Below are 19,146 nucleotides of genomic sequence, written 5' to 3'. Positions count from 1 at the left end.
ACAGGTACCGTTGCCTGCCTTGAATGCGGCACATGTCAGATTCGTAGTAGGAGATCGCCAGATTAACCAGTATCAGTTAAGATAAACATAAATTCGTAACTGGGATCAGCCCTGAAGCGTTTAAAGGCGTTATACCGAATCAGCTGGTCACCAAGTATTCCCACATATGGTAAGGCACAGGCTTAAAAAACCTGGCCTGTGGTGGGATTCGAACCCACGAAACCTTTTTAAAGGCGTTACACCCAATCAAGCCCGGAAAGGCCAAAGAAAAAAGTCTAGCCCGTGATAAATTCAAATATTAACCTTCCCATCACCGTCGGGAATCGAACCCATGATCTATTGCTTTCCACCCACCTGTGCAAGATGTTGGTCGTACTGTTGCATGTTGACAAGATGTGATCGGATCAACAATTCGACAGCCTCTACATTATACTTGTATTCGTCTCTGTGGTTTGTGAGACATTGTGTGACTTGCTTATTGGTCCACTGTGTTCCATATGCCATCTGATCCTGCAAGGCTTTCAACGCTAGAATGTGGCAGTCTCTGTATCTCGCCAACGCCTGGCAGAAGAAAAAAATCGGATAAACTGTAATGTTTATTACCGAATGTTTTTTATTCAAAAGAACCTTTAATTTAATTAAGTTTAATTAGTAAAAGATTGTTTTATCCAATGTAGTGGTTTCCAACCGGGGAGGTATTTTAAAACTTGGGGGAGGAATTTACTTTAATTTTTAGCATGTGGTTTGTAAATAGACACTTCAGCTCTGTGAATATAACCTGTGAAGTTGATGAAAGTCTTAATTTTAAATGATCTTTGTATGGTTTAGTATCTACTATGTAGTGTATTGGAGAGAACCGAAAATGTTTCCTAATGGTCAAGGGAGGAATTCGCCGATAAAGGTTGGTGACCACTGAAAAAAGGTATTATTTTAAATCCAGTTCTGTTTATGTCCGAAAAAAAAAACGTATCAGTTTTTAGAGAAAGCTATTAAAAAAAATCTAAGCCCTTTAGGTTGTGAGATTGAAATGAAAAAGTTATATGCGATATTTTTCCTTGTTTAAAAATGTTTTCTTTAAAAAAATACAACAATAAAGAAATTCAAGCCAATAGAAAAGGTTAGGAAGGCAGGTATTGAAAATTCAACAGAAAATCCTAACAACAACAAAATTAAGCCAAGATTTGAACCACTCACCTCTTGATCAGTGTTAGCATGACTTGGAGCATCCAATAATCCTTCAACAGCTTTCTGGAGCAGAGCAAGAGCTGTGACGATCTCACGAGAGTTTCGAGCAAGTGAAAGAGCTTCGTGTAAGTTTTGCAACTGAAGGAAAGGTGTGCTTGAAGGGGAAATCCCTATCATCTGCGGGGTAAAAATATTAATCCGGTTTTGGGTGGGCGTTCGCCGGAATATTCTAGTTTTAAACTGGGTTAAGTCGGTTTTAGCCTCCTACTGAACCTCCAAACCGGTTTAAACCGGAAATCGAGTAAGCTCACATAAGTTTTTGTCCCTCTTTTTCTTTTTGTGGTGGTCACAACAAAAATAATCGCTATTATATTTTGGTTTTAAACAGGTTTTAGCTGTTAACGAACCTCCAAACCGGTTAAGCCTTGAACTTTTTTTCAGCTGTATTATTCCAACCGTTTTATGACTGTTCCGTGTTTATGTTCATTTGTCACATATCAATTATTTGCCACAAAGTTCCATTTTGTCCAAAGAAATAGTTTAGGTTCAAAAACGTTTTATCGGATAATTGCGCTGTAGAACCTTATGTAACCAGAAACACATTTCATTACATAACTGCCGTTCAAAAATATTCAAAGGTAAAGCGTTATATTAAGTTAATTATTCGTCATTTTGCAAACTAAAGAAAATTATGCATGATTTCTATGGTGAGTGTCGTATTAGGGTAATCACCTGCATGTGTTGTTCCATTTCTGCGGCGCAACGATCGTAAACTTGCGTCATTTCATCAACTGCCCACGGCTGAAACCGAAAACAGGTAGATTTAAATGTAATTGTCACGTTAATACACGTGTACCACTAGCTTTTCAGGTGGTATGCGAGTAACTTTCTGGTGTACCTAAACAAGTCACATCATAAAAAGGAACTCAACTGACCCAACCGATCACACCTTGTTTCGTTAAGAACCCGTGTCTAGGACCTAGTTTTCAAATTACAAACCTTGCTGGTTTTAGAAGAGCTGTCCTAGTCAAAACGAATATATCTAACTAGAGAATGTTGTCGGGTGGTATGCGATCAAAATAAGGTTGAAAAACACTAATCTAATTCCACATAGGGTTACAGAGAGTTTAAAAGTTTAATTTACTACAGAAGATCTAGATGTCCAACTTTAGGCAACGTTTTTCTGTGTTGTTGTGTTGTTAAAGAAGTTTTGTCATGTTGATAGTATATAAAACTTGCAAGATAACGTTTCGGTCGATAATGGCTTACTGCTGCCACCTACCGGCATTGGTTTAGTGAGAATTCCTGATGGTGGTGTTGTTGTAAAACCCGGAATACATCGAGCGAATTCCTCGTAAACTGCGGTCTGCTGCTGGGTGACTCCCCCAACCTGAGAAAATATTTAAAAATGTTATTCCAAGATTTAGAAGGTAAAAGTTTTTTTTTGCATAGTAATGGAAATTATCAGTTTTCAAACTGGACTTATAAAAAAATTCAAAACACTTGTATGTGTATAATTTCTGTGGTAGAGAAAATAGGAGCACTTCTGCTGTGCAAAACCTTTTGCAGTATAGTAACAACAACTAATTTGCGTTTAAATCTGTTACAAATACAACTTGGTGACCAGTTTAATTTTCCCACCTTAAGTCTGATCTGTTCTGGCATACGTTCAGCTTGGTAAGTGAGAACCACGGGATCACAATATCGGCGTCCCTCCTGTCGGGCGTGCTTACGTAGCTCGTATTCCTGATATATTGATAAGGTTTTGAAGTTATACAATAACAAAAAATACTTACAGAACAGTACAGAACTTGCATATGACTGAATTAGATAAAAACGTGTGCTTTGGAATGCAATGAAAATTTTGTATTTCTACATTACATTGGATGTAGTTTACAAACTTTAAAGAGCAATGTACAAAATTCCAGACAAAATACTTACATTGGCAAGTCGCTTATCGATGTCGTTGATAGCTCTCTCCACAGCTGTCTTCTGCACGAAGCAACAAGCCAACTCCACATTATCAGTTGCTATCACATTGGCAGCTTGGTCGATCATTTCCTTCTGTTGTGGCCCAGGAACGGGTTGTTGCATCTAAATGGGGTTTTGAGGTTGAACTTTGTGCAACAAGCGATAGACTCTCAGTTTAAGCACAAGGCATTGGTAATGTGTTAAGGCTTTAACTGAAAACTTGCCCACATTTACAACTAAAGTCAACCTAGGTTAAACCGGATTCCGTTAATCCGGATCTTCACCTAAATTGGACAAAACTCCATGTAAGTTACAAATGATTTGTAATGTGGTAAGGCTTTAATTAATTGACATCGGTTAATCCGGATATTCGCCAAATCCGGACAAAGTTTTGGTCCAAACGGGTCCGGATTAACTAAGGTTTATTGCCATATGTTAAAAGAACCAAGCATCAAACACAAGACCAAAAATATAAGTTCTTCAAACACACAGTACACCTTAGTTAATCCGGACCCGTTTGAACCACACATTTCGCCCGAATTAGGCGAAGATCCGGATTAACCAAATCCGGTTCAACCCAGGTTTAATGTCGTTACTTTGAAATTAAACTCGTAAAATTTTAAAAGCACATTGCGATTTAAAGAAAAGGTTTTACATTTTACAATACACAAGCCACATGTTTCTCACCCTTGTAAGTTGTTGAATAAAGTTTTGTTTGAGATGATTGCTGATTCCTTGTAATATTTGTTCCCTGCAAGTTATTAATGCCATCCCTGCTGTGAGGTTGCGAACCTTAAAAGCGAAAAAGAATTTGGAAAAAAAATCTTGATCAAGTTTTTTTTGAACTATTACACAAAAATTTGTTGTGTCTTTTAATAGCAACAAAAGCGGATTCAAAATGGTTTTTGTTTCTTTTATTATTGTTAAGAAAAAAAAATTGTACATATATTAGTAAGTTTTAATAGTTAGACACAAACATACACTTGCGTATTCTTTATTACGCCAGGCTCATTGAAGGCGTCATACAGAATCAAGACAGAAATAGGCCAAACAAAAAATTCTACTCGGGGGTGGGATTCGAACCCACACCAAACACATTAAAGGCATCATACTGAATCAGCCGATCACCAAGCATTCCCATACGAGAAGGCACAGGCTAGAAAAACTTAACCTGCGGTGGGATTCGAACCCACGCTCACATATTTCCAACCCTCACCATATGATAAGCTGCAGTTCGCATTCTGTATTCTTCGGGGTCTAGAGCAAAATCCTTCTTAACAATTTGTTCGCATGTTGTGAGCGCGATCTTAATGGCTCTCTCCACTGCTGGTTGTGTGATTTCCTGAACTGCTCGCTCTACAGCCGTGCGGACACAAGTCTTCAGGTGAGGCTGGGCTTGCATTAACGGTAACTGGACAAAATATAGTGTTGTAAAAAACCTTTTAAATATTGGACTTAAACAAAAACAACTGGTAAAAAGGTATTCAGTAAATACTTGAAATGTTTGTTTTTTAATTTTAAAGGTATTTTACAGAAACAAGCAATGAATTTAGTTGTGTTAAACAATATCACAAATATTAGGGTTTTCAGAACAACAAATGCTCAAAGGCAAATGACATATTTTTAATAAAAATGTAATATTATGTGTTTAAAAACAGTACAAATATTTGTGTTTCCAAAAACGACTACCACATTTTTTATTTTTTGTAAAATGTAAGTTCTTTAAAAGGTTTTTCTTGTGTTTTGATAAAAGAATGTTCAGCATCAACTGCTTTTTTTATAGAACTCTTATGGCAAATTTATTCTTTATTTCTTTGTTTATCGTGCACTGTACTACGAGCATTCAGTGTTATTTACCCTGATAAAGGCGACCTGTATAGGACGTCGAAACGTCGGAATAAAATTACATTTGCCAGAAGAGCTCTGTAAACTGATATTATGCCTGGCAGCAATAGCTTATGTATTCAAAATCACCTCCATTTTAATAGTAAGATGCGACTGAAGAGTGGAAACCGAATAAACATTGATATCGTGGAACGAGAATCTCGGAGCCATAGCTGGCATCGGCATCATTGGGGCAGGTTGGGTCTGACTGGTAGGGGGCGGGGCTGATGTTGGAGGGAACGCCCCCAGACCCATCAAATTCTGTGAGCTGGAACTGGAAAATCAAAAGCATTGTGTAAATCAGGGGTCGGCAACCTTTTTTGCACTGCGGACCGTTTTTGAAACTAACATTCGCGGACCGGTCTTCAAAAAAACTACAAATATTTAGCAATAAAAACTCTTTATATTAGTTTATCATCCCCGAGATACATGGGCAAATGTTTTATAGCATTTAACCTAAAAAATCATACGGCCCGGTAACGAACTCCTCGCGGACCGGTACCGGGCCGCGGACCGGCGGTTGCCGACCACTGGTGTAAATGGTTTGGGTTGACGAAATTAAAATAACAGAAAAAAGACTACTTTGGGTAATGGTGTAATTCGGATTTTGTCGCTAAATAAATATTCTCAATAGCGTAAATAATAAATTAACAAAAACCTAAATAATTGAGATATACGGTCCTAAATCGGTACAAAATCATTCAATGCAAGAATAACTAGAATGGTGGCTTTCTGATATACTACCATTTTATATATTCTATACGATATTTACCAATTTACTATACACATCATTTGATCTACACATATGATTGTTTTTGTAAACAAAAACGAATGGGTCCCCACACGCGTGTTTGTGCGGATTTACGGTAAACAAATGTTGCGGTGATTATTAGTTTTTTTAAGGACAAATTTTTAGAATGCATTAATCCAACAATAAAAAAATTTTGTTCGTATTCTTTTTGCACTATTATTGTCATATAATTACAAAAACTTAGAACAAAAAAAATAATTTCAATTGATTCTCTTGCTTTGACCCAGATATTGTGGTCCAAGGTCAGGTTTCAAACACATTTTTTTTCTAGAAAGCTGTAACAGTTGTGTTACAGACACTTTAAATTAAAAAGCAATTTGCTACAAGTGTATACATAACAAATTGTTTTTCATTTAACTTTGTTTCGCAAAACGAGTATCATTGACCTGTAGTAACCTCTCAGGGTGCACACGCCAAAGGACTGTTTCACCTTTTGACACCGTTTTCAATAGCACGCAATCCTTGGTGTTCAACAACACCGTTTAACCTAATTTATACATGCCTTGTGTATTGATTCCTAAATCGATTGCAAAAAACGCTACGTTATGACGAAAGAAAGTTCTGAACTGTGTTAGTGATACCTACTAGTTGACCTTAAGTAACCCGCGGTCATGCGGCGGCCAACCTGACAACGAGCATTTAAAAAAACATTTATCTTGCAAAAATGTCAAGTTTATTTTTTCATCTTTATTTTGATTAACAAAGTTTTGCTTGACATATACGAAACCGAAGCACGCTTATTAGGTTTAAATCACGTCATGGGTGTGAAACCTTTGCCAAAACTGAAAATGTGAGTGATAACTTAATAAAACGAAATAGCATTGCTGTGCAAAACAGCTGATTTCTAATCACCGAAACGACGTGTCGTGAAACGTCTGTCCGACGTCAAGCTGAGCCCTCCTGCTATCGTAAACCAATGAGTTACTCTCTTGGGACTTCTGCCTACAGTGTCTTTCTTGACCAAACGAGCGTTAGACACATTTACGTTTCGGGAGCCTGTGGGTGAACCGCTGGGTCAATCGGGGTCAAACTTCTGGAGGATCAAGTTCAGATTAATATCTAACATGTGTCCAAATTTAAATAAATTAGAAGCACTCTTTCCTCACCACATGAGCGATAAAAACCAGCGTTAAAAATTTACGTTTCGGGGGCCTGTGGGTGAACCGCTAGGTAATTTGGGGTCAAACTTCAGGTGGACAAAGTTTGGATTAATATCTAACATATGTCCAAATTTCAATAAATTTAAAGCACTCTTTCTTGACCAAACGAGCGTTACAAACCAGCGTTAGACAGAAAAAAGAAAAAAGAAAAAAAGAAAAAAAAATACGGACAAAAACAATATGTGTCCCCTTCAGGGAAGGGGACCCATAATTAAACAAATATACGCAATTAGTTCACGTTGGTTTCTCTTCAAAAAAATGCTTTCTGGCTAATTTTGTCTGCATTCAAAACCGTTTATATCAATTTCATACCCCTTCATAATATAGTTAAGATGAACATAAATTCATAACCGGGATCAGCCCTGAAGCGTCTATGCAGTATTGTGATGACCTTCATAATATATTCATTTCAGCACTTTATATCGCTGGTGTCGGTGATGGCAAAAACTGTGAAGTTTTTCGTGTGGGCAAAACAAAACAAACGCAGTAACACAAAAAAGTTTCTATTTTACCGCTCGTTTTGGTGTTGATATTTTGTAACTTCGAGCAAGTATTGTACAGCTTAAACGACCAGAGTTGGCACTAGGCCATAATTTATGTCGTAAATTTAACTTTAAGTATATTCCAGGCTGACAAAAAAGCAGGCTTAGGGCGTTTACTGTCTAGTTTCTGTTGTAATGTGTTCTACACACGTTCAAACGAAGTTATGTCTATTTATTGCCTTTTTTGCCTAACACATCACATACGAATATATTGTATATTTCTCACCTCTGAATCACTTGTTCAGACGGGGTGCTCGATTTGTTGGGTAGCGAAATATCTTTCTTGTTCGACAACTGGAAAAAAACGATTTTAGTCAAAAGTCAAACATTTTAACTGTTAATTTGATAACAAAATAAATTGACAAAAAGTTGAACAGCCACATTGTGTTTGATTTCAACAAAAAAATGGCAATCTCGCGCAGTGTCAAAATACTGTCTGGAAAATAAGAAGTTTTTAGCATTTTGTTGACCAAATTTACAAAAAAGTCTTTCAAGAAGACGACAAATTAATAAAATTAAACACATAATCATGAAATTAGGGCTTGGCCCTTCTTTATATATTTTTCCAGACTTTTTATGTTATTTTTTTTTCGTTACTGAGTGATATAAAAATTTAAGTGACATAAAAATGTTCTTTTAATTGATGTTGGCTGATTTAGGGCATCAATATTTCGTTATTTTACTGCATTTCGTGGTAAAAAATGTACACTGTTTCACATAGATATCATATAACATTTCTGTAGTTTTTCACATTGAAATCATATACCTGGCATTCAATTTTAAGCTTCACATCCGGATCTCGGAGATAATACGATGGTTTGATGTCGTTAATTTCGATTTGCAAGTTCTTGCATAAAACTTCGACTTCAAATTTCAGGTTCAACTGAAACAGAAAGATTTGATCGTGAAAACGTGTGTGGACTTGGATAGTTTACAATGCATCTCTGTGGACAACTATCATTTTTTTAGTCAAGCGAATTCAGTCAATTGCAAAACCAATTTACTGCGCTGTTTATGCATTTAATCGGTTTATGCAATTAACCGGATTCTTGCAAAAAAATGTATGGCCGAAACGCAATTATTCAGATTCTCTTGTAACTATATTTTACACAAAAATGCTCAACAATATGCAAGACAAGTGAAACTTTAAAGTGGTTTGGTAATGGTGACATATATTGAAAATTATCAAAGGGGTCTTTCAGATAATGTAGCGTCACTTCTAGTCTTCAAGTAGATTCTGAAAGGAAGTTCTTGGTGTCAATGGTTTTTGAATGAGTTCGAACACTTTGAATTTTCATGGGAAATTATGTCAACAAACTTAACTTTGTGGCATATCTTTTACTTTCCCATTTCAAGGATTTACCACAAAATATATTTTGTAAGTGAGGTAGCGAGTGTTGAGTATAACTTTTGAAAAATCATGTTTACTGGTCAGCAAAACTTTTCTCAGAGAAAAACGAAAATCATACTAAATAAAAACTTTTTAGGGGGCTTTTGAAATATATTTAAAATTGTTACCTTGAGATCTTGTTCCATGTGAAGTTCGACCAATGCACTCATGATAGCGTCCGTCCACGGGTTGGGAGGTTTAAACACTTTGCTCTTGCCCACAGATTCCAGGACTTTCGCAACAAAAGGTACAACGTACAATAATTCCTGTGCACCTTTACTGTAAGCTTCGTATAGTAATGACTTCAACTCGATGTCCTGTGTAGATGAAATACATAGTAAGACATTTGTTTTCATGTGGTATCATTTTAGCTACAGTATTTATTCAATTGTTAACCAGCTGCTTATACAGTTTTTTTTACATTTTAATTTCATACCGATATTATTTCTACACCCCTGCTTTTTGATATATTTTGCGTTTTATGCATGTTAATTTTACACGTCAGCATGCTCTGCTGGGTAGAATTATTTGTGCGACTAACAAATAATGGCGAATAGCTTTACCACATTAGAAAGAAAGAAGTAATATGAAATAATAGTAACTAACATTATTGCATGCAGCTTACACTACTTTTTGACACTTTACCATGCAACTTACAACTGAGGGTGGCTTATAATAAGAGTAATTTTGGCACTCTACAGTAGTATTTAACGTTCCAAATTAAAAAAGTCTATATATATGACAAGGCGTAGCTTAAGCATGTGATCTGTGAATATGGGTTATGAATGATTTAAAACTGTTGAGGGGTGTAGACAAATACATACAAAAAATTATCCACAAAAAAACATTAAAAGGCCTATTTCAAATCTAACTGTTTTTTTAATATAATCCTTTGTGGTAAATATATAAAAATAGTTGATGCCCAATTCTTCAGTACAAAATCATCATTGTTTCTTACAAGAAAATCCACATCAACTTACATCGAACAGAATCGGTTTGTTCTTCGAGAGAGAAATAATTCCCAGGAAATGACCCAAGTTTTTCAGCAAAGATCGATCGGAAAAATTTGCGATGGTTTTGTCCGACTTCAGAAGCACCTGAGAAAAAATCATTAAAAGTCAAAAATACAGAACTTTGATAAAAGCTAGGGTTTCTAGGGTTACATTTGCTTTCACAAAATGGATTTTATTTGAAGACATTTTTCTTTTTAGGATGTTAAATAACCTTTTTGCAAACGAATGCAAAACACTTTGCTTGTTTAATTTTGATAAAGCAAACATTTAACTATTCTGCAGTTCATTGACAGTAAATGATTTAATGGCAAACAAATACAAAATCTTGCGCCTAACAATATTACCAAGGAACTTTAGACACTTTGTTAAAAAGTTTCTTGATCAAAAACTAAAAGCGGGACTATTATACAGTAAATACAATTTATTGCAGAGGTTTCCGCGATAAGTTGTCATCACCGGTGTACTGTGCAGTGTTAAACTTATGGAGTACAAAGTAGTCCTTAAACAAGCTCTTACCCAGTTTGTGTTTGGCCGTTTACCAAAATTACCTGTTACTACAAGAAAAACAAAAAATAACAAACGTGCCCTCGGGGTTGGCCCATAATTACCTATGGCTACAAGAACTCACATTATACATTAAACCTCCGTTAAATCAGATTCGGTTAATCTGGATCTTCGCCTAATTGGGACAAAACTTGAGGTACAAATGATTTGTAATGTGGTAAGGCTTTAACTAATTGACATCGGTTAATCCGCATCTCTGCCTAATATGTACAAAACTTGAGGTACAAATGATTTGTAATGTGGTAAGACTTTAACTAATTGACATCGGTTAATCCGGATCTCTGCCTAATATGTACAAAACTTGAGGTACAAATGATTTGTAATGTGGTAAGGCTTTACCTAATTGACATCGGTTAATCCGGATCTTCGCGCAATCCGTACACATTTTAGAGCCAAAACGTGTCCAGATTAACGTAGGTTTACTGTATTTCTAAGCACAACAAAATATTTTGATACTTTACAACAAGAAGACTTACAGTAATGTTGCGATAGACTTCCTCTTGAACCAGTTTGCTGAGTTGTGGAATCTTCAAGCAATCAAGAAAGTTGGAGTAGAGGAGATGGAAGTTGGGCTCGATGCTTACTCGTTTCATGACAAGATACTGGGACAACCACGGTGTGTACTCGTCCTTGATCGCGTCCCGCATCTCATCGGACTACAACATAACCATTGTGTTAAGTCGAGGAAAGCTAAAGTCGTTGTGCTTGCCATATAGTGGTGAATGCTTGGTGACCAACTGATTCGATATGGTGCCTCAATGGGCCTGGCCTACTATGCTTTATACATAAGTGTGTCGTGATCGCTGGTTTGCATAAACGCTTCAGGCATAGGCGCCGAACACGGGTATGCGGGGTATGCCAGGCATACCCAGACGAAAACCTCGGGTATGCCGCATACCCGAGAATTGGACCAACGTTAGTCATGCGGTATTGCTTCATGGAAATTATTCTGATTCGAACCAATACGTAACATACACAATTGATTTCAATCGTTATTATTTCACAGCCCATGACTTATTCGCATTCATTACAATCGTGACATCTTCAAGCAGCATTAGAATTTAAACATTAAAAGGTGGTAAAAAGCACAACAAAGGTGTTGGCGCTGACGCTACCCCGGCTATTACGTCAACAACCACGTGATAAAAAGTTTAGCGTTTGTGAACTAAATTATGAGAATACAGTTCTAACTTTTAACTGCCTTTACCTCAAGGACAAAGACTGTCTAGTTTCAACCGAAAAAACAACAACGGTTATTGTTACGTCACAACGTAAGGCTGGTACTTTTAGTGTTAGCTTGACGAAAATTTCTGGCAGGTCAGGACGTTGTTTGAAGTACACTAAACTTTAAAATTAATAATGTGTCACGTACAATTCACTGCGTTAAATAGGCTACACGTTGTAAACGAAACAAACGACTTTAAAACGTATGAAACGATTTTTTTGGCCAGAAGTGTTTGCGCTTTGTTGCGTGAAAACAAAGCATTTTTATAATAGTTGTTACAGAGAAGAAAGTAAATGTTTTAACATTATAGTAAATTGCGGTGTAAGGTGACGTCCAAGCTAAATCTTTTTTACCATTATTGTTCCACCTCCCCGTAATTTCGGCAAGTTGGTCCTATTTTTGTAATGTGCAATGCAATGTTAGCGCGCACAAACATGCATTCAATTGCTACAGTAGCAGAAGGGTCTGGCGGTGGAATTACGTTGTGTTAACTCATATACTGCAAGCTTTACGTAGTCTCACACTACGTAGCGACAGGAAATGAATTTGGTATTTCAAGACGTCATTTTGTGACGTCATATAATGTGGCATACCCGGGAAAAATTTAAAGCCGGCGCCTATGGCTTCAGGGCTGACCCTAGTTATGAATTTATGTTCATCGTAACTCAAGCTGAGACAATGTTTTTTAACCTCTGTACAATGACATACTGTAGCGCAGGGTTGATATTACAATTGAATAAATACAGCTTACCCCAACAAATACAACTCCTATTTAAACCAGCAACATTTACATTTAAAACTTGAGGGGAGGAAATTTACTTAATTTTCACATGTGGTTTGAAGATAGACACATAAGCTTTGGAAATATAACCTGTGAAGTTGATAAAAGATCCAATTTCAAATAATCTTTATACGGTTTAGCATCTACTATGTAGTATATTGAAGAGGAATGAAAATGTTTTGAATTGTTAAGTGAGGAATTCGTTGCAAAAGGTTAAGAACCACTAATCTGATCCCTCCACCCACCTTGGGTTGCATGTTTGACACCGAGAGGTTGTTGAAGATGAAAGCAATCTTGTCCTGAATCGCTTCTGGTGGCTCCGGGATCTTCTCTTCCGGAACCTGGGCTCCCAGGAGCGTGTCGATGTTGGTTGCCTTGGCAATGGACGGTTGCTAGGATACAAACAACGAAAATCTACCAATTGTATCGTATTGAAAGGCATTGATTAAAACCAAACACGAAAGTTTCAGTGACGCGAAACAGAGACAGTACAAGCATAGAAATCTTACTTGTATTTCCTTCCCTACAGCGCCACCCAGTGTGATTTTGGCTCCCTCTGGTGGTTGTTGTGTAGGTGTGCTGGACTGTGGATTCCCGGCCTCTATAGCTTGTTGCTGTCTCGTATTCTGCTGCTGTTGTTGAGCAAGAGCGATGCTGCCTGGTGTTGTAACGCTGCCTTGCATCTTCACGATCGGCTCCTCTGTGCGCTTCCCACAGTCAACGTACTGAGGAAACAGAGGAAATGTGGTGGCCAAAATATTAAGGAAATTCTACTAACACCATAACTCACGTCAGCCGCACATTTAACTAAATTTTGATAAGTGGCGCAAAAAGCACAAATCCCTATTGGAAATGGTCTACTGTTCTCCAAAAATATTGTAAATAATGAGAGAGAAAATATTGTAGAGGATATATTTAAGTTAGGCAACATTACATTGCTCTTGATACAAGATTTTGTGATCAAGAGAAAGGGCTTTAAATTAGACCTCAGGTGCGGTACAAAGCGTTTTAAGCGGGAATGAAACCAAATCTGGACAGATGGTTTTGCACTAAGCCTAAATTAACCAAAAACGTTTGGTTTTCCAAAGTGAAGCGCAACATGAAGTGGTTTTCGGCTTCAATTAAAGTTTGCATATAATTCAAAATATTAAATCGCCTATTTTCTTATGATTTAAGGGTACCAAAAACTTAGACCACACATACAAACCTGCCTGCTTTCTGATTACTACTCAAATCACCTACAGGCCAACAAGAAGAATTTGTTGAAATGCCATGCACATACTTTTATAGCATAGGAACTAAACTGGTACAAAGCATTACAAATTTTGCTGAATCCACCAAAAGTCTTTTGAATTCAGCCAAATTGGTCTAGATTTTGCCTAACATTGGTTTCAGCCAAACTTCAGGTTTGATACATGACTACATTTTCACTGGTGACTCACCTCAACAAGATGAGCTGGGAACTCCTTAAAGTGAGCGATACCAGCAATATGCATGCAGTACTGGGGATATTCTCGCAGTTTTGTTTTGAATCTGTCCAGTGCAGCGATGCCAAAGTAGTACATCTTACTGTTGAGAGGTTTCTTCAACGCTTCCAGAACGTAACGAAGTGCGATTCCCAAGCCTAAGCAAAAAGTAGAAATACCAGTTATTCACATTATCCGTTTTTCAGACAATTAAAATCTGTTTAATTGCAATTCCTACACCTTAGCAAAAAGTAGAAATTGTTACTGAGTAGCCTTCATATTTAGACTCATTGCAATTTTCAATACAGTTGATTTAGATGCAGACAAATCCTGATTTTTGCATCATAATCTATTATTTAGATAATCTGTTTAATTGCAACTCCTACACCTAGGCAAAAAGTAGAAATTGTCAAGTTTTCTTAATACTGAAACCCAAATACCGTGTTTATTGGATGGCATTTTTAACACCTAACATTATTTAACCATAGTTTGTGTGGTTTACTTTTGAGAAAGGCTAACAACTTCAATCCCATGCTAATATACTTTTTTGTATACAATACTTACATTAATTTCTTAACATTACAATTAGCAACTTATAATTTAGTAAATCAACAAAATATTTAAAGTTAAGAAAATAAGTTTATAAGTAGGATTTACTGTTTATTTTAAAATCTCACCCCAACCCTAATTGCTCCAACTGCCAGCAGTTTTACACATTTTTGCTTTCAAATTTAAATGCTCTCTGCTCCACCTTTCGGTATTTTACAAACTTTTCTGCTGTGAGTTATTATATTGGCAGAATTTTCCAAAACCATAAAACACATAAAAACAATTGGATATCTTTGATAAACAACTTGAACTTACCAAGATAAGTTACCAAACATTTCTCTACAATTCCACCAAACAAACAAGCTGTAATGTGAAGTTCCTTGTCAGGGTACTACAGAAAATACAGTAAGTAAATGGTGGGTACAAAATGATAAAACATACGTTTTAGGTTGGTTTTGTAAAACATTTCTAAAATTTGTGCAACAAACCGGAGTTACAGAGTCATAGGTTAAAGTAACAGTCAGATTTTTTTTTATTCAAATTTTTTTATTAACTCCAACCTCTAAAGCCAAATGCCTTATTACAAAAACAGTACAAATGTTCCCCTTTACTTTGTGGCCTGTAGTTAAACCCAAGACATGCATCTTTGTAAACTGCCAAAATATCGTGTAGAGGAATTCGTTAATTTAAGCTCCATTGGAAAGTTGTCAACCTAACCATGTAAACCTCTGTAATTTTTTCAAGCTATATTTTTATCGAAACCAGAATCCATTATTACTAGAAATTCTGGAAAAAATCCTGATACCATTTGATTCTGCAATTTTGCAACGAACTACTCTTAAACAACAAACACACCAACCACAGCAAGACATCAAACCTGAGGAAAGAATCGATATTCCTCAAACAAGTTCCGCATCATGCAGTTGAAAACTTCTTTCTCTTTCTTGTTGCTCGACTCTTTGAATCTTTGCAGCAATTCAAGAATCTACAACAAAGCATATTTCTTGTTGTCAAACAGGTTTGTTGGAGATTTGACACAGACAGTAAGTAAATGAGCCTGGACTAGAAAAAACGCAAATTTACATTCATACAATTTTGAAATTACATTGTTTAAAAAGCTATGTTGTAAGGTAAACGTAATTGGCCAGAAAAATGTTGGCACTCGAGGTCATTAGCACATGGAAATAACAAGTAAAATGGCATGTGTCGTCTAAAAGGTTGCCGACCTCTGGACTATACTCTTCTCAGCTAAAGTAATCCTGGGCAGCACATCGAAGCAGTCATAATTTTAAAACACAGATTTAGACATTTGAACACTACTATTGGTTGCAAATCAAATTTAAAACGCATTAAAAAAAATATTGCATTAAAATAATAATTCGGTTGTGCTAGTTGTACTTTATCAGCATTTCACATTCATACTTACATCATCAACTGACAGAGTGGGATGCGGAGGTTGATTGTAGATTTGCTGGAAATATCCGTTCGCTTCATCCTCGATTTCTTTGCTGAATTGTTGGTTCATTTCAGGCCAAACTTGTGAGAGATCGGTCACTGAAATAAATAAATAAATGTGGTTGATTGTTGGTTTTTTTACCTTGGTATCTGAATGATAGTGGGTCTTATCTGAAAGTAAATGTTTATATTTCAATTAATAGAATCTTGTAAGCAAAGTGTAAATGTAAAAACTAATAGACAGAAAAAACACAATTATTGTTCAAAAATAAAATATTTTTGCAAATTAAAAAAATAATAAAAAATGAAACCTTTTTAAGTTTTTCAAAAGCAGTTAGTGAAAGTAATGATGTGCTTTTAAAGCATGATTATTTTTTTTTAATGCATGCAGTCTAGGATGATTGCATATTACCCACTCTGCAAAACTTTTTAATGCAATAAATTACAGTTTTTACTCAACAAACAACAAAGTATCTGATTAACTGCATTTGTCAGAAGTAATAAAAATTCTTACAACAATGTAAACTTACTCAGTGGTTTATTTTGATTCGACTTCACAGATGCTTGTTGAAACGCTTGCTGTGCTGCGGGCCCCAACGATCCCATGCCGGTCTTCTTCTGTCCGAACATATCGAGACCCGAACCACCCCCTAAACCTGCTCCGAGGCCTCCCATACCCATTCCACCTGCAGTGAAGGGTGAAGGTGTTACAAAACATAGCAGTTGACAAAGTCTACTTTTCTGCAATAATTGCAAATGAGATCACAACAACAAAAACTATTTAAAAAAAATTCTGCAATTTAATAAAACTGTACATATTTCACTGAACTGTATTGTTTATGCTGTATTACATTGCAAAGACTTGGTATTATACATATAACTGTATACTATAATCAATATGATTTACATAACCCTAGAAATATAAAATGACCATAGGGTTTAACAACTAGAAGAGTGGCTTTCTGATATACTTCCATTTTATATATTCTATACGATATTTACCAATTTACTATACACATCATTTGATCTACACATATGATTGTTTTTGTAAACAAAAACTAATGGGTCCCCACACGCATGTTTGTGCGGATTTACGGTAAACAAATGTTGCGGTGATTTTTACATTCTTAAGGACAAATTTTTAGAAAGCATTAACCCAACAATAAAAAAAATTGTTCGTATTCTTTTTGCACTATTATTGTCATGTAATTACAAAAACATTAAAAAAACGTAACAAAGACTTAAATCTAATCTCTTGCTTTAACCCAGATATAGTCCTCCAAGGTCGGGCAATTTTTTTTAGAAAGCTGTAACAGTTGTGTTACAGACACTTTAAATTAAAAAGCAATTTGCTACAAGTGTATACATAACAAATTGTTTTTCCTTTAACTTTGTTTCGCAAAATGAGTACCATTGACCTGTAGTAACCTCTCAGGGTGCACACGCCAAACGACTGTTTGACCTTTTGACACCGTTTTCAATAGCACGCCGTCATTCGTGTTCAACAATACTGTTAAGCCTAATTTATACATGCCTTGAGTATTGACTCCTAAATTGATTGTTAAAAAAACGCTACGTTATGAAGAAAGTTCTGAGCTGTGTTTGTAATACCGACTAGTTGACCTTAAGTAGCCCGTGATCATGCGGCGGCCAACCTGACAACGAGCTTTTAAAAAAACATTTATTTGGCAAAAAAGTCAAGTTAATTTTTTCATCTTAACTTTTATTAACAAAGTTTTTCTTGACATATACAAAACCGAAGCACGGTTATTAGGCTTAAATCACGTCATAGGTGTAAAACCTTCGCCAAAACTAAAAATGTGAGTGATAACTTAATAAAACGACATAGCATTGCTGTGCAAAACAGCTGATTTCTAATCACTGAAACGATGTCTCGTAAAACGTCTGTCCGACGTCAAGCTGAGCCCTCCCGCTATCGTAAACCAGTGAGTTACTCTCTTGGTACTTCTGCCTACAGTGTCTTTCTTGACCAAACGAGCGTTAGACACATTTACGTTTCGGGGGCCTGTGGGTGAATCTCTGGGTCATACGGGGTCAAAATTCACATGGACTATCTTTAGACCAATATCTGTAATGTGTGTAAAATTGAAAAAGTTTGAACCATTCTTTCTTGACCAAAACGTGGGAACAATAGCCGCGCTAAAAATTTCACGTTTTGGGGTGCTGTGGGTGAACCGAGGGATCAAACGAGGTCAACATTCACATGGACCATCTTTAGACCAATACCTATTATGTGTGTCAATTTGAAAAAGTTTGAACCATTCTTTCTTGACCAAAACGTGGGAACAAATCCGCGCAAAAAATTTCACGTTTTGGGGGGCTGTGGGTGAACCGAGGGATCAAACGGGGTCAAAATTCACATGGACCATCTTTAGACCAATATCTACAATGTGTGTAAATTTGAAAAAGATTGAACCATTCTTTGTTGACCAAAACGTGGGAACAAATCTGCGTTAGAAAGAAAAAAAGAAAAAAAGAAAAAAGAAAAAAGAAAAAAGAAAAAAAGAAAAAAAAAATATAGACAAAAACAATATGTGTCCCCTTCAGGGAAGGGGACCCATAATAATTTAGTAAGGCAAACAATTTGAAAGTAACAATTTTTGGCAACTGGCATAAATAAATCAAAAATTCTAAACCAACCTGGAGCACTTGTAGTTGGTTTTGGTTGCGAAAATGAATCGGACATTTTGTTGCGAAACAAATCCGACTTTTGACTTTGAAACGGATCAAATTTATTTGAGGAGAAAGCGTCACTTGAACCGATTCCACCAACATTCCCGAAGTTAGACAGAAGATTGTTTGAGAAACCTGAAAATATTTAATGTCATTAACAAACAGACTGCAACAACATATTTTAAAGTAACAACTTGTTTTATCAATTTGTAAATGCCATGTATTTAAAAATTTTAAGATGAGCATAAATTCATAACTGGGATCAGCTCTAAATCAGATATGCTGACCAGCGATCACAAAATACTCGTAAATAAATGACAGTATGACAAGACCATTGAAGGCGCCATACTGAATAAGGAAATCAGGGTCACCAAGCATTCACCACCATATGACAAGACGTAGGCTTTTGATTGGCTGACCACTAATCCTGTGTAGCTCAGTTCGTAAAGCGGGAGT

The 19,146-nt window shown here is 36.2% G+C and overlaps 1 protein-coding gene across 1 annotated transcript in view; it reads right to left on the bottom strand.

Moving 5' to 3' along the window:
• Positions 1 to 19,146, bottom strand: part of LOC145222111 (CCR4-NOT transcription complex subunit 1-like) — a 43,873-nt gene that overhangs the window by 9,999 nt on the left and 14,728 nt on the right. The window contains exons 18-39 of the mRNA XM_080088139.1: positions 18,658 to 18,825; positions 16,527 to 16,682; positions 15,968 to 16,095; positions 15,419 to 15,526; positions 14,857 to 14,932; positions 13,969 to 14,150; positions 13,036 to 13,251; positions 12,772 to 12,918; positions 10,997 to 11,176; positions 9,924 to 10,040; positions 9,072 to 9,260; positions 8,320 to 8,436; positions 7,780 to 7,847; positions 5,131 to 5,314; positions 4,373 to 4,567; positions 3,844 to 3,948; positions 3,127 to 3,279; positions 2,827 to 2,931; positions 2,468 to 2,575; positions 1,918 to 1,986; positions 1,195 to 1,362; positions 355 to 561 (exon numbers count right to left, since the gene is read on the bottom strand). Coding sequence (XP_079944265.1) covers positions 355 to 561; positions 1,195 to 1,362; positions 1,918 to 1,986; positions 2,468 to 2,575; positions 2,827 to 2,931; positions 3,127 to 3,279; positions 3,844 to 3,948; positions 4,373 to 4,567; positions 5,131 to 5,314; positions 7,780 to 7,847; positions 8,320 to 8,436; positions 9,072 to 9,260; positions 9,924 to 10,040; positions 10,997 to 11,176; positions 12,772 to 12,918; positions 13,036 to 13,251; positions 13,969 to 14,150; positions 14,857 to 14,932; positions 15,419 to 15,526; positions 15,968 to 16,095; positions 16,527 to 16,682; positions 18,658 to 18,825 — 3,146 coding nt within the window. The remainder of the gene's footprint in view (positions 1 to 354; positions 562 to 1,194; positions 1,363 to 1,917; positions 1,987 to 2,467; positions 2,576 to 2,826; positions 2,932 to 3,126; positions 3,280 to 3,843; positions 3,949 to 4,372; positions 4,568 to 5,130; positions 5,315 to 7,779; positions 7,848 to 8,319; positions 8,437 to 9,071; positions 9,261 to 9,923; positions 10,041 to 10,996; positions 11,177 to 12,771; positions 12,919 to 13,035; positions 13,252 to 13,968; positions 14,151 to 14,856; positions 14,933 to 15,418; positions 15,527 to 15,967; positions 16,096 to 16,526; positions 16,683 to 18,657; positions 18,826 to 19,146) is intronic.

Source organism: Phallusia mammillata, chromosome 4, assembly GCF_965637545.1.
Source record: "Phallusia mammillata chromosome 4, kaPhaMamm4.hap1.1, whole genome shotgun sequence".
Lineage (NCBI taxonomy): Eukaryota > Metazoa > Chordata > Ascidiacea > Phlebobranchia > Ascidiidae > Phallusia > Phallusia mammillata.
The sequence above is the reverse complement of the archived record's forward strand: the minus strand, read 5'-3'. Positions and strand labels throughout refer to the sequence as shown.